This window comes from Phocoena sinus, chromosome 8 (genome assembly GCF_008692025.1).
Source record: "Phocoena sinus isolate mPhoSin1 chromosome 8, mPhoSin1.pri, whole genome shotgun sequence".
NCBI classification, from domain to species: domain Eukaryota; kingdom Metazoa; phylum Chordata; class Mammalia; order Artiodactyla; family Phocoenidae; genus Phocoena; species Phocoena sinus.
The window spans coordinates 70545350-70561433 of NC_045770.1; the positions used below are offsets into that span (position 1 = coordinate 70545350).

The following is a 16084-nucleotide window of genomic DNA, read 5'->3' on the forward strand; positions in this document are numbered from 1 at the left end:
TTCTGGATCATCACACCCTACTAAACTCGCCCTCCGTTTGCTAATCTTTCAAACCATGTATAGCATTTTCTGAGCCAATTATCCATGGCTTTGTCTGTAAGTACTTCATTACAGACGATGACTTTTTCAGACATCAAAACTTAATGGCGGGCTTCCCTGGTGGCGCAGTGGTTGAGAGTCCGCCTGCCGATGCAGGGGACGCGGGTTCGTGCCCCGGTCTGGGAGGATTCCACATGCTGTGGAGCGGCTGGGAGAGGCCACAACAGTGAGGGGCCCGCGTACCGAAAAAAAAAAAAAAAAAAAACTTAATGGCAGCTTTTATCTCTATCTTTATAAAGATTCTAACGTCAGAAAAAAAGAGGGTGGAAATAGTAAAGGACAATTTCAACCATATTAAGAGAAAAAGAATCATGATATTGGTTCAGATGACTTATTTACTCTGAAAACAGTTTGAAAAAGAAAATTACGGATAGAGGATGCTGAACTTTAGATACAAACTCTAAAAGAAAATCAAAGCACAAAGAATTTTAGAATTTGGCCTTTAATGCTCAATGTCCTCATTTTCTAAATTAAGAAAGCAGTGCTAAGATCAATCAATTAATTAACTAATTAATTAATTATTAGGTATTACCCAGAAAGTTACCAGAGTCAAGCAAGAATGCACATCAAATTCAGGCCAGTCTGCATCTGAAAGGATTCCCAGATAAAACATTTTAAGAAACAGGTGAAGATTTCCAGCTAATAAGCCAACTGTTTGGCTAGAAAAATATATCTATTCCAATATGAATGGTTAGAGCAGCAGCAATAATCAACAGGGTTTGCTGGTTAATTTTGAATTTGAAGTAGGTACTTAAGGAAAAAATGATCATGAACCTGATAAGGTTAGAGATCAGGAACTACTTTAATTCAAAAACCACACAGAGGTGGAAACGTCAATGAAAGGAAGCAAAAGAGGAAAAAAAGTGTGTTTCCTAACAAACTTAGTAATCATAGTCCAGAGGGAGAATGACAATACACTTGTGCTCATACTTAAAAGAAGGGCTGAAGACATTTTATTATGAGACAACAAAAAGAGAAAGAAAAATTGCAGTGAAGGGTCCATCAAAGCTCTTGTAAGCTTCTGAAAAGCTCAGCGATAAAAGGAAACCTGGGCTAGACATTTTGAGGAAGGTGGAACCAAAAGGTATAGACAGTTAAGCCTTTCGAAAATTATAACACACACACATTAAACACACACACACACACACACACACACACACACACACACTGCAGCCCCAACTTCTTTGTGTAATGTTTTCCAACAGAGTGGAAAAAATAATACAAAATTTGTCAACAGCAGTTCCACTCCTGGGAATACACCCTATAGAAAAAGCTCATGCACATGTGTATCAGAAGACAGGTGCAAGAATGTTCATACCATCACTGTTTGTACTAGCAGAAAACTGGAAATAGTCCAAATGTCTGGAGACAGTAAACAGGAGCGTATACTCCTATATAGCATTCCATGGGAGAGTGTGTGAAATATTATACAAAAGTGAAAATGAACTACAGCTGCACACAGCAAAATTGGTCTTGAAATATAATTATGAGTATAAAAAGCAAGTCATAGAAGGTTACAGTGTAATACCATTTTTAAAAAATTCTGAAACAAAACTAAACAATATATTATTTAGGAACATATACAAAAGGAAGATTCCAAACACAAAGTTCTGGCAAAGGGATTGAATAGGTGAAGAAAACATTTTTGAAGTTGGATGATGAATTCACAGGTGTTTGTTTTATTTTTATGCCTTATAATATATATAATCAAATATTAAATAATAAACACATATTTAAGTTTGCAACTTCCTTTTCTATTCATTTTTTCTTTGGATTTTACACATACATTGTATAAGAAAAAATGTACAGATTTAAAAACTGTCCCCTATTACTTTTGAGAATCCCAGAATAAATCTGGAAGAAGCCTAATGATTTTCAGTGGAAAAAATGCAAAATGTTAATGATCCTCTCCAACTTAACAGATTCAAAAATTGTATGAGAATATGACTTAACTTCATCAAACCATGGAGAGGAAGCTGCATCCTCTTAACAAAATGCCAAGGAACACCTTGCTTCCCAGGTCAGTAAGAGGAAAAATCAGAAGCAATTGCCTACATCTGTTCTTAACATTCATAGAGAAAAAACTTTAAGAATCTTTAAGTCTGAAGAGATAGAAATGGGCCAAGAAATTTGAAGTAACTTTTCAAGGCAGAGACACACAAAATGAAGTTGAGAAGAGGATTCAACCAACTAGGACATTGCCAACACTGTAAATGGGAGTTGCAAAACAACAGCAAATTGAAATAATTAAGATTTGTCCAGAATGTCTAGGGTTCACAGGATTCAGGCTAATTACATCCTTTATAAAGTTATATGAGAGGATGATCAGTTTCTAAAGAATTAGAAAGCAAATATACTTAACACAATAACGTAAGAAACATTATTTTTTTCCATAATTCAAAAACCAGTAGTTCTAGCTCCTCATTTTAATCCCTAATTGTGTAATACTTGCAGAAATATGTTTATTTAAACTATCTGGCACTAGGTTAGTATTTGCTATGACTATGATAAAAATTCTTTAAAATAGGAGCAAGGACACAAACATTATAAGGGAGTAAAGATATATTTTAAAGAGAAGAAAAAATGAATTAAAATGAAGTCACATCAGCATCGCTCTGAATACCTGACTGCTTCTTCACCTGGAGTATGAGTGGTCTTGGGTAACTTCAGCATTTAAATGACCTGAAATTTCCAACTTACTTGAAATAATAACTCTGGGGGTTTCATGATGAATACTTAATGCGTTTTTTAAGCAAAAATCCAAAACCTTCTCCCATGAATGAGAAATATAAAGAAAGGTTTGGATCTCGGATACTCTAAATACTTCACCAATATAACCTTCAATCAGAACAGAGGCAAAAACCTAATATCCATAACTTTTGCCTTAAAAGATTCTTTTGATGCTCTAGCATGGTATGAATGTTAAACTTTTACATTTTTTTTAGCATGGCCTTTTAATAGATTTTTTTCTTTAACAGGAACACAGTGCTCTTAACTGGATAGTATCTAAAAACCTCATCTAAGGCTTTACCAACCTCTCTCCCTGACAGCATCATATTCCACATATTTCTCAGCAGGGAAGATTGGCTTCCAGTGGGAAAACTTTAGTATCAGCTTTCCCAAAGAGCCTGAAAGGAGAGTTAAGCTGGATTGCTCTTCCAGAAAACAAGTACATCATTGCTGCCAAATGCTAAATCCTAACACCATGGGACATTTCCTATGATTCTGTCTGTGGTGCAGGATGAGATTCGTGTAATATTTCTCTTTACAAAATGTTCCTTCAAATAATAACAGTAATAGTAGTTATAACAGTAATAGTAATAATAAATTATAATTATTGAAGCTATGTGTTTTATGTATATATAATCTGTCAAATTCTCACATAGCCCTGCAAGGTAGACATCATTTATCCAATTTTACAGATAAAGGAACTGAAGCACCAAAGGATGAAATAATTTGTCCAAGACTAAGAAATAATGTTGGCTACATTTATTGAGCACTTACTATGTGCTGGTAGTGTTCTAAATGTTTTAGTTGCATTAACTAAATCTTGATCTCTTCATGATAGCTCTATAATTATGTCCAACATTTGGCTGAGAAAACACAGAGAGGTGCCCAGTGTCAGCCACCTGGCAAATGTTGAACTGAGATTCAAACTCCCGCAGCATAGCAACAGCGCCCACACTCTTAATCAGTACGCTATACTGCCTCGCTAAATATTAGAACTTATATCTAACCCAGATCTAGCTTACTCAAAAAACATACGGCTTTCAAAAATGAGTTCTCCCATTGCTTAAACTATACCACACAGGCAAAAGCTATCAGATGAGCAACACATACCAACATATACGCTTACTAAATATAATTCAGTGAAAATATATGTAGAAATCCAAATTATTGTTTAGAGATGTGAATAATGATAATAATCCATCAGATACATAAACACGTGTTCATTCTTGTGCTGGGTAACAGCTGCATAATCCATTGGAAAGCCTATCCCACCAGGAATCCAAAGCTCAAATGCTCCTGCCCTTTCTCTACATACACAGTCAAATGAATCCACATACTTTCATTATCATATCTTGAAGCACACAATTCCACTGGACAAATACTCTAATTTCTGATCAACATACATCCTATGAAACTGTACCTAAACTCTGCATACTTTCCATTAAGTTTATGGCCTCTATCGAAGAGAACACATTTATTCTAATATTTCTAACTACAAACTTCATCACTCCCTCTTGATCACAATAATTATTAACTAAAAAATAAGTCTTTTAAAAAAGCAAAAAGTCAGAAAGAAAATCTTATTTTGTTAGAGTTGAGGTTTATATCAATGTATCCCTTTCTCTGCAATCTCACGTGACTCCAGAACCTGACCCAAACCAGTTCACCCAGCCTAGGATCATATACTTAGTAGTATGATACACAAGACATGATAGTGGCTGAAGCACTATTATTAAAGAGAGATTAAAACAGCTGTACATTATGCTGAAGCACTCACTCTTCCCTTTACAAACAGACGGTCCTGGATTACAAGCAGCACTTGACCATTTAAATCACGACAACAACCAGATTTAACCAGCTGGGCCATATTCTCCTAGGCAATGCCTGTTGACCTCCTCAGTCGCAGCTGCTCAAATGAAATTCTCATTAGACAACTTATTTTCAGAAGCCAAAGGACTCTCTGATTAAATATATGTATTTAGATATAGAAGTCCTTTTTAAAGTATTCATTTTCTGACAACTGTCGCTTATGCTACAGCCCAGCTACATTGGCAACAAGATGGGTGATACAAGGATAACTAAAATTCATCATTTAATCCCAGCTGAAGGCTTTTTATCTTAGAACCATTTAAAACTGAATCTATTAATCAAAGTCTTTCTACACACTATACCCACCAATATCAACAGTGTTTTAAAAGGTAGATTCTGATATTCATCCATTCTATCCATCTATCCATTTTTCCATGCATCTGCACACCTATCTATCTATCTACCTACCTACCAACCTGTCTATCTATGGCAGAAAAATTCAGGGTTAAATTTAGAACAAAACAGAAGCCTTGCCTATTTTCCCACAAATCTTACTTTCCGCAGAGGCACTTCAGACAGAACACATTTGTTCATCAGTGTTTCAGCAATCCAGTCAAATCACTGCTCTGGAGAGGACATTTCTTGAGAGAATGGCAGATAAAATACTGGACAATTATTTGGTTAATCAAAGAATCTACCTGTAAGAGAATAACTTTCCTATTACCGAATGGAGAGTTTTTCTTTTATCAAGTAGATACTGTTTTAAAATAGACCATAATAAATAAACTTTTTATAGATCAGTTACTGTATAAGAGGGGAAATGAGGGGGAAGGTATTTAGTCTGATATAGTCAAAACATTCTCCAGGACAAGAATGACTCAGGAAAGGTCATTTATTATGTCAATCACACAAGCTTGTCACTTATGAAGTATGGTCTTCAAACCAGGAAGTAGAAGCGAGGGAGAGGTGAGTAATGCATTTGAAAGCTTTTATACATCCCATGGGATAAAGGACGTCCCAGATGAGGAGATGGGGCTTTAAAAAGTCAAAGCCAGGCAAATATTGGTGGAGCTATTATACCTCCTTAGACCTAGAGTATAATTATAATATTATAGAATCAGAAATCTAACAGAAGCTTATTAATGACCTTTTCTATAATTATTTCTCTTCTCCCATCACACTGTTCTGTTCTATCACTCCAAGCAAATGATTAAAATTAGGCATCAAACTCAAAATAAAAAATAGAAATCCTCATTACTCCCATCTCCAAAACATGTTGTCTACTTTTCTCATTAACTGTTATACCATCCTCCTATTCACTCTGAGCTACCTTTAAACCACTCCTCTCTATTGATCTCCTCACTTTAAATGTCAGGTCCTAACAATTCTACCTCCGAATATCTTTTCCATATGCACCCCTTCTTCCTTTCTTGTTTCTGCTGCTTTAGTTCAGGCCCTCATTATCTCTAGCCTGAAACAATTTCCTTAACAGCTCTCTGTGCTCCCATACATCCAATACAGTGCTGCCAGATGAACTTTCCTGGAGGAAAGCTCTAATCCATCAACTTACTGTGCTAAAAAACAGTCAGTGGTTCCTCCATAACTTTCATATAGTTTGAGCTTCTTAGCCAAGAATTTAAGGGCCACTGTGATGAACAGAACCTACCTTTTCAGTCTTATACCCTATATGCATCTTCACATACTTTAAAGTAGAACCTGAAGGCTGTTTTAAAGCTCTCTGCCCGTTCCTTTTGACTGAAATGTCCCTCCCTTCCATTTCTACTTACATATATATCCTTTCATTCTCCAAGACCAGTTAAGACTCATTTTCCTATAGAACCTCTCCATGGTTTCCTAGGCAGGCACAATCTATCTTGTAAACTCCTATAACATTTTACCTATGTAGCTCTCATGGAACTTATCACATATTAAATATGAATTAGAGTTCATTTTGTATATGTTTTACACCTTTTACTAGAATATGAACTCTTTAAATTTAGAGACTATTGTTTTATTCATGATAGGTGTGCAATATCATGTAGCATAGTGGTTCTTAACCTAGGGTCCACAGACCCCAGGAGTCTATCCATAGAATTCAGGAAGTCTGTGAACTTGGATGGAAAAAATTCATTTTCACCAATTTTTTTAACTGAAAATTTGCATTTCTTTAAATTATTGATGCAGGCAACAAACCATAAATTCATAATATCTGTGACATTGTAACCAATAAAATAACAATATATTTTTATATCACACTGTACTTGTTGAAGATATCTCAAAATACCTTTTATACTTATCACTACTTCAAAATTGTATTTTTAGTCCCTCCATTAGATCTTGTGTTTAATGCATTAATAAAGTAGTACTTCATACCATATCAAAAATTTTTAAATTATTTAACATTTTAATATAATTCATTTTCTCATAATTCCATGGATTTTACTTTATGCATTTAAAATAAGAATGGACCTGTAGGTGTTGCCATGCCACCAAAGGGATCCACAGCCAAAGAAAGAAAGAAAGTAAGAATCCCTCAGTTCTAATATAGCACCTTGCAAAATAAGAAGAAAACTTGTAGAAAAATAATCACGATACTATGTAGCTCTTGATTAGGCTATAAAAAATATGCCATGAACTATAGAATACTGTATAAGCATATTGTTCATAAAAATTCATAGTCTTGGCAGAAAAAGACCAATTACCCCTCGTCTAAAATAACCTTTTAAAATGGCAATTAAGATTGCTGCATACCTCCAAAGATAATTTATTATCTTTCAAAGAAAGTCTTTCCATACATGGACAGCTACACTGTTAGACAGCTGGTCTTGTTATAATTTCAATATGATATATAATATTATATGATAATATAATGATAATATTACTAGTTCCTTTAATTATTCCTCTTATTATATAATTCTGTGTCTGTTAGCATGTAATTTGTTCTCCTCTGAGAATATCCCAACGCTTCTGAGTTCCTCTTGAAGTGTAGTAATTCTCCACACAATACTTCAGGTGCATTCTTTTGAGCAGGAAGCTCAGTGGGACCGACACCTCTTGAATCTTACATACTGTAATTCTAGTAATGCTGACTGGGATAGCACTGGCAATTTTTTGGCAATATTCACTGCACTGACCCCATTGCACTCTCTGTCACCTAAAATTCATATGTTGGGTTTTTTTTTAACCATGTGTCTGCTATTTAAATGTCCTTCAGTAATTACTTGTGCAGATAGGAATTTTGGTCACAGCCTCTGGACTTGACAATAAGACCTATTAAATTTTATCTTGATGGGTTAGTTTTAAGTTTATATTTTCAGTTTGTCAAAAACTTTTGACTTTTTGTTTCTTTCATACATTATATTCAGCATTCTTCCCAGATTTTTGGAATCTGTTTGATAAGCACACTTTTTATCATTTCTATTTGTACTTAATGAATTATATATGCAGATATGCACTAAAAATGCCTGAATTTCCTATGCCTAAAATATATGTACTGTACAAAACAAAGTTCTGTAGAGTACATAAAAAACATTCTTCAATAGTAGGAATATAATAACAAAGGACTCTTAAATGAGAGGTCTCATCTTACAAATGCCTCTCTTGTATCAAATCTATAACACACAATAATGAAGAAGAAAAGACTAATCATTACTTGCAAGAGAAGGATGATTTTAAATTCCCTAGCAGTCTAGACCCCTCCCCCCTAAAAAATCATCACAAATCAATTTCTTTATTTTTACACAACAGAGCCCTCTAAAGTATGTTGAAACCTCTTTCTTATAGAGCTAAAACAATCTTTTTGGTGAATCACAATTAAATGTAACCTAGCAATCTCATTTATTCAGAGTTTATTGATCTGGCAGCCTCAGTTATTCTAGAATAGCCGTGAATGAGGAATATAAAGTCTCTGAGCAGCCAGAAGAGTCAGCATGAAGTCCATGCACTGAAGAGTATGTATATTGCCCAGAATCTCTTAGCAACTCACCCAGAAATGTTTGTTCATATTTTAAATATAGTCCAGAATGTTATGATCATCTAATTTCATAATCGACAGATGAATATAAGAAGCAAATTAGAAAATATTCACAACTAGGTAAGAAGTAACAGTCTGAAACCTGATATTAAAGGAAGAGAAACCAAAACACACATATACACAGACACACACACACACACACACACACACGCCAAAAAAGATATCTAAATCAAGCAGACACAGGAACTCTAAAGTTTCATAATTGCAGAGAAATAACCATAAAGCCAACTGTCCTAATTATCTCAAAGATCTCTGGGGGCATCATTACATTATAGCATGCTAAAGTAATTGACATTTATAATAATTATCATCACAATAACTCAAATGTATGTAATTTACAGTTCATAAGACACATTAATTATTATAGTTAATTCTCAAAATGTTTGAGTTAAGAAGTCAGGTTACTACCATACCAAACTTTAAATTTTGTGGTTCAGGGAGATTGAAGAACTTACCCAGGGTCACATGATTGTTAGATAGGTATTGGAGATCATATTCTACTGCATCATGACCCTGAGTCAACAAAAAAGTTTACATTTTGTGCCATATAATCTGGTTAGTAAGATAGGGAAGCATGTAATACATTTTAGAAGCTTCCCCAAAGATTGCTGATGTGGTGGACACATCACAAAAATTAATTTGAAATTTTTAAATAAACTTCTGAGCCCTTTAAAGGAATAAAATTAACTTACATGAAAAATTCCCTTATATCAAATCCCCATTTCCCTATAATACCACAGAGGTTTAAATTTAACTTACAATGTAAGTAGTAATCCAGAGCCATTAATTATCCTACATTTTAAAGTCTAAAATCTGTACATAAAAAAATGAAAGAATATACATAGTATAGCAATCACTCAGAGTTGATTTATTTAATTTAAACATATTATTAGAGAGTCTTCTTTCATCTACTTTTTAGGACCTAGGTTAACCTAAGTGGACTCTTGTAGAGAGAGTAGAGAAGGTGGATGTTTCAGTAGATGTCATGTGTCAAAGAACTCCTCCTTTGAACATTTAGCTTTAATAGTATTAGAAACCCTCAGCTCTCAATTCTGCAACATTTGGAGGTAAAATAATAATATTTATAAATTTATAATATTTATAAAAATAAGGAGAAATAAATTAGGGGCCTTTTTCTTTTTAAACAGTTGATATTTTCAAAATAAAACACTATCCATCAAGAGGAAATAAGGGAGAAAAAATGAAAAATAAAGTTGCGGCTAGGAAAATACCTGTACTCCCTTTTCCAGAGCAAGGCTTATAGTCAGTTTAAAACCTTGATTTGTTATTATAAGAGCCAAGTAAAATGCACAAAGTTGTAGAAAAATGGAACTATCTGCATAACACTTCTAATGGATCACAATCTGCCATCACCATGGTAACCTCTGAATAACTTTTTCCTTGCTAGTGTCAATTATGCACTTCTCTGGCCCTTAAAATCCCACTCATTTTTTTTTTAAGCCTGGAATCTTTAAAAGAATAAAGCCCAACAGTTAAGTCCACACATACCCTCTTGTTCAGTCCGAGTCATTTCCTCAAGCTTCTTCTGTTTCAGTGTGTCCACCACATCGGCAAGGCTCCCTTTGCGGCGTTCTGGGGTTCCAAAAGTAACACTGGTCATTATCTCGCGGTCCCGACTCCCTTCGTCAGGCTTATGTGGTGAGGTAGAGGTATTTCGGAAGGAATATAGGGAACATAACTTATTATTCTCTGACTCCTAGAAAATAAAAATAAAATAAAACCATTAGAACATGTTTCTTTGCATATCATTGGAGAAAAATCCCAAACTCAGAATGATAGTATATGAGGCTGAGATGGACAAATAAAATATATTAACTATCTCTGCTTAAAAAAAATACTAAACATAGAGGTAATTATCAAAGGAACTAACCTGAAATTGCAGATTCGACCTTTTTCTTTTTAAAAAAAAAAAGCAGCCAAAGTGTTACAAAAACTTAATTTTACAAGGAACACTTCAACTTCTTACTCATTTACACCCTTCATTTAAAATAGTTCAGATTCAATTATTAATTATAAGGATGGTAAAGTTTTTCTTTTAATTGGCACTTATATTAGCAACCCTCTTCCCACAGCCTAAAATATGTGTACATCAAAAAAAACCCCATTATCCCTAAATTTAGAAACAGTAGAGAAATTAGTTTCCATATTCACGTTAATTATTCACCAGAAAATATATAAAATATCTAAATCAGCGTCAGAAAGTTAGCCAACCTGAATATTTTTGTGTGCTGGGGTTTGAGGAAAATTGTTTGTTTGTTTTCTAGCTACACATCTGTCAAAGTTACAGAAACCTCTTTCTATTTCTTACACTTACCCCTGATACTTTAGCACATAGTCACACACATTTTTCATGTGGCATTTAAAAATGATTTGTTTTTTTCTTTTTTTTAACAAGAAGACAAGTTTGTTACAGAAACACTTACACAAGAATTATTTCACATTACGGAGAAGTTGGCTAACTGGTAGGAGAGTTAGTTCCATCTTCAAGGAGAAAAAGCAAATCTTAGATTGAAAATAATAAACACCAAAAAGTTTATAAAAAGAAAATGTTTTTATAGCTCTTTAAATCGGAACTGGGAGTTTTAAGCAAACATTTTTGGCCACAGTCCACCAGTAGTCTTGCATTCACCTTATCTGCCTGTGTATGGGTATTCTCTCTCCCAATAAAAAACTGTATGAAATAAATAAAGCATCTAGGCTTTGTTCTCATCAGAAGCTTAAAAATCTTAATCACTCCTATATCTCTCTCCTTCTTCACAAAAAAAAGCCCAGTAAGCATCAAGAACTAGAGGAAGAGCATGAGGTAAAAGTCACAGCGTTTAAAAAAAAAAAAATTTACAGAGTTAATCACTGATAGGAAAGGGAATGAAAAGAAAATGGAATCTAGAGAAATACATTTCCACATACATTAAATGAGATAATTGTACTCAGTAAATGCTAGATATTTAGGTATTATTGTCATTGTATACAAGGTAGGAATAAAACTTATTTTCACAGTTATTGGTAGCATATAATGAGCTAACATTTGTAAAGCAACTAGGCACAGTGCTGAGCCCAAAGCAGGCAGTGCTTAGTAAATGGTAGGTATTATTATTTTGTTGGAAGGAACAGATCTAGGAATGGAGCCAGAGGTTTTTCCCCCTCTGGACCTAAGGAATTGCTTAGTAAAAACTATGTCTTGAATTAAATTGAGTATTGTAAAGTCTGTGAATATACTAAAAACCACTGAATTGTACACATTAAATGAGCAAATTGTATGGTACGTGTATTATATCTCAATAAAGCTGCTTTAAATTACTATGAGCCAAATCTTAATCTTTTCCACAATCCCATTGTTATCAAAATGCCTAGCACGGAGCAGATGCTCATTACATTTGCACTAAAATAAACTGAAAAGGATAAAATAAATGGGCAGGGCAGGAAAAAGAGCTCCTCTTTACCTTATCCCTAAATCTTTTCTTTCCCCAGGAAATATGTTGTATTTCATTTACTGCTTACAATAACTGTGGAGTGATGCACAGGAACCCCTTCTTTTAGATGCCAGTCATGGTTAATACATGGCTCCTTGGAATGGCCAGTTCATTCCCTACTTTGTGCAAACAAAAAACTCAGAGATATGTTTGCCAAAGCCAATTTCAGCTCTTAATAGTGTCCCTATCAGAAATGTGACCTAGGCTTTTGAATCAGTAATACCATTTGATAAATTATGCTTCGATCACTTTCATTTCAAATGCAAATTTGTCTATCATTGCCTGTAAGTCAAAAACAAACTCTGGCTCAACCTAAGGGATTGAAGATCAACTTAAAACAACAGTTACATGGAAGTGGTTACCTACAAATGACTCACCACTGACCATAATAAAGAGGAGTTTTCCCACCACTCCCAAATTGAAAGATGCTAGAAATGTCTCTCCAGCCTGAGTTACAGTTGTCCTTAGAGAATTTAGGCTCCATACAGTACCATTTTTTTCTCTCAGGACTAATTTCAGTCTATTTACTCATGTCACTTACTTGTTAGATAGACTATGTTCCTTATTTTTTACTCATGGGAATGTGGTCACTGCCATCTGCACCACAGACAATAACCATGGGTTCCCACACCAATGACCCACACTGTCTTCAGCCCCATAATCTGTGCAAGGTCGCTCAACACCACCAAGAAACAGAGAACAAGAAGCTGTAAGTCATGATTTCTCCAAGAAAGCAACAAGAACTACTTGCAACATGCCACAAAGGCACCAACACGGGCAGAAAATGAAATCATAAATGGCTTAAGTCATACTATCTTATAAACAATGGAAAGGGGCAAAATTTACCATTTATGGTCTTCACTTTTTAACTTTCTAAAACTTAAGACATATGGGGGGCTTCCCTGGTGGCGCAGTGGTTGAGAGTCCGCCTGCCAATGCAGGGGACATGGGTTTGTGCCCCGGTCCGGGAAGATCCCACATGCTGCGGAGCGGCTGGGCCCATGAGCCACGGCCACTGAGCCTGCGCGTCCGGAGCCTGTGCTCTGCAACGGGAGAGGCCACAACAGTGAGAGGCCCGCGTACCGCAAAAAAAAAAAAAAAAAAAAAAAAAGACATATGGACCTCTCATGAATGGGGGCCTATAGTCAATTCACCTGAACAAAGGGGCACATAAATCCAAACATCTATCGATACAATGAAGAGATTACTGTTAGATAAAAGGCAGTAATGTCAAATCAGAAAAAGAAATTTGACAAAGAATCTCTAGTTTTTGTTCTAGGGAGCTAGGTAATTTTTTTTTTTTTTTTTGCGTTACGCGGGCCTCTCAATGCTGTGGCCTCTCCCGCCGCGGAGCACAGGCTCCGGACGCGCAGGCCCAGCGGCCATGGCTCACGGGCCCAGCCGCTCCGCGGCACGTGGGATCCTCCCGGACCGGGGCACGAACCCGCGTCCCCTGCATCGGCAGGCGGACTCTCAACCACTGCGCCACCAGGGAAGCCCGCTAGGTAATTTTTAAGTAAGTTTTCTTACAGAAAAAAAAAAAGCTCAACTTATTCTTTAATTTCCTAAAAACAAAACTGGTCCTATGAACTAACAATTGAGGCAAGATGAACAGTGATAATATCTATCAAGTTTTGATGCATGACACTGCAGCACAGCTGTGGAGAGGTTTGAGACAACATTTGACTAAAGCAGTGCTTCTCCAACTTTAAGGTATAGAATTCCCTGGCAAGTATGTTAAAATACAGATTCCCTTACCTCTTCCCATACCCCAAAGAGTGGGGTGCAGGAATATGAAGTTTAATAAACATCCCAAGTGATTCTGATGCACCCCACTTTCAGAAACACTGATTCCGTGAGAAGGTAATGAAATGAATGTGCTTTGCCTTCATGTTATAATGTGGATATAATTATGAACATTTTAAAGAAGCCTGGTTAGTTGTGATTTTAAAAAGTAACATAAAGGAGATTACTTCTCTTCTTTTGATCTTTCTTGTGAAAACAGCCAGTGTATAACATGACAGAACACATGAACATCACAAAAAGAAAAGCATATGGGGCACTGAGTAAGCATTAGTTCATTCAAAGGAAACATAAGTTTGTTTTCTCTTAACCCTTAACTTCAGAGTCCTCCCTAACAGTGAAGAAAATTTCAAAATACTATTTAAAAGGATCCTAGTACCAATACAAGGACTAAAGTGATATTGATTCAGATTATCTAAGGAGCATTTCACTGGCAATTAATTAAACACAGTACAAAAATTATATGTAGATGACTGAAAAAGCATGCAGTAGTACAAAAAAAATCATTAGGCAAAGTTTCTAGAAAATACAAGCAATTTTCACAAATTAAGAATATATAGGGCTTCCCTGGTGGCGCAGTGGTTGAGAGTCCACCTGCCAATGCAGGAGACGCGGGTTCGTGCCCCGGTCCGGGAAGATCCCACATGTCGCGGAGCGGCTGGGCCCGTGAGCCATGGCCGCTGAGCCTGCGCGTCCGGAGCCTGTGCTCCACAACGGGAGAGGCCACAACGGTGAGAGGCCGGCGTACCACAAAAAAAAAAAAAATATATATATATATATATATATATAATTAAGATGTTTCCATATATGAAGGGATAGAGAAGTAAATATTAAAAACAAAACGTGTGTGAGGTGATGGATGTTAAGTAAACTTATTGTGGTAATCCTTTCACAATATATACATTATATTTTATATCTTTAATACAATGTTCTATGTTAATTATTTCTCAATAAAATTGAAAAAACAGATTAAAATAAATATTGTTCAGATTTTTCAGAAGTTATGAAAAACTGATTGCTCAGCAGTGGCATTAAATAACATTAAACTCAAATAGCCTTCTCATGGTACTGTGAATATAGCAAACATAATCAAATTTTTGAGCCTTTGCAGTACTTGCTGGTATTAATCGTTTGGTTTTCCAGAAGGAGCTCATAATAGAGGACTCCTTTCCAATCCCACCATATACACAACATCACCTTCTTTGGATGAAGACCAGCCTTTGGTGTGGTTGATGGTGGTTCATTTCCCTTGCCCCATGATATCTTCTGTTCCACATGATTGTACAGTAACCACTTTTCACTGCCCATCACAATTTGTTTTAAAAATGGAATGTTTTCATTACATTTAAGTAGAGAATCGCATGCGGGAATACAGTCAAGAAGGTTTTTTTCGCGTATGTGGAGTCCAAACATCAAAGCGATTAACATAACCAAGCTGGTGCAAATGATTTTCAACGCTTGATTTGGATATTTTGAGTATGTTGGTATCTCCCGCATGGTATAACATTGAGTGTTCTCAATTAATGTCTTGATTTGATCACTATCAACTTCAACTGGTCTACCCGACCATGGAGCACCATCCAGTGTGAAATCTCCAGCATGAAACTTCGCAAACCACTTTTGAGACGTTCTATCAGTCACAGCACCTTCTCCATACACTGCACAAATCTTTTTTGCATTTCAGCTCCATTTTTACCTTTCTTTAAATAATAAAACATAATATGCCGGAAATGTTGCATTTTTCTTCCATCTTTAATATTAAAATGGCTACACAAAAATTCACCAATTTTGATCTTTTTTTTAATGCACGCTGATATGACAGCTGTCACATACAATCTAACAAAATTGTTTTGAATGAAGGTAAAGACAACTAAGTGCTACTAGAATCATCTTATGGAAAAAAGCAAACGAATCTTTTGGCCAACACAATAAAAATAATTTAAGAGAATAGAGTTTGGCCTTATTGAACATATCTAGAGAGTTAGTATATTATAGTTTCCCTATATTGAAATCAGAAAAAATAACCAAGCTTTCTTTCCTTGGCATATCTGCATCTGAGGACTCGCAAATAATATTTTCTGATAACTCTAATTATTTAAAAGGGAATCCTTGATCAGCT

The 16084-nt window shown here is 35.4% G+C and overlaps 1 protein-coding gene across 7 annotated transcripts in view; it reads right to left on the reverse strand.

The window, feature by feature from the left end:
* SOX6 (SRY-box transcription factor 6) overlaps positions 1-16084 on the reverse strand; it is a 624715-nt gene that overhangs the window by 345417 nt on the left and 263214 nt on the right. For all 7 annotated transcript variants that reach the window (XM_032641113.1, XM_032641114.1, XM_032641112.1 and 4 more), the window contains one exon: positions 10181-10388. In XM_032641113.1, the coding sequence (XP_032497004.1) occupies positions 10181-10388 (208 nt within the window). The remainder of the gene's footprint in view (positions 1-10180; positions 10389-16084) is intronic.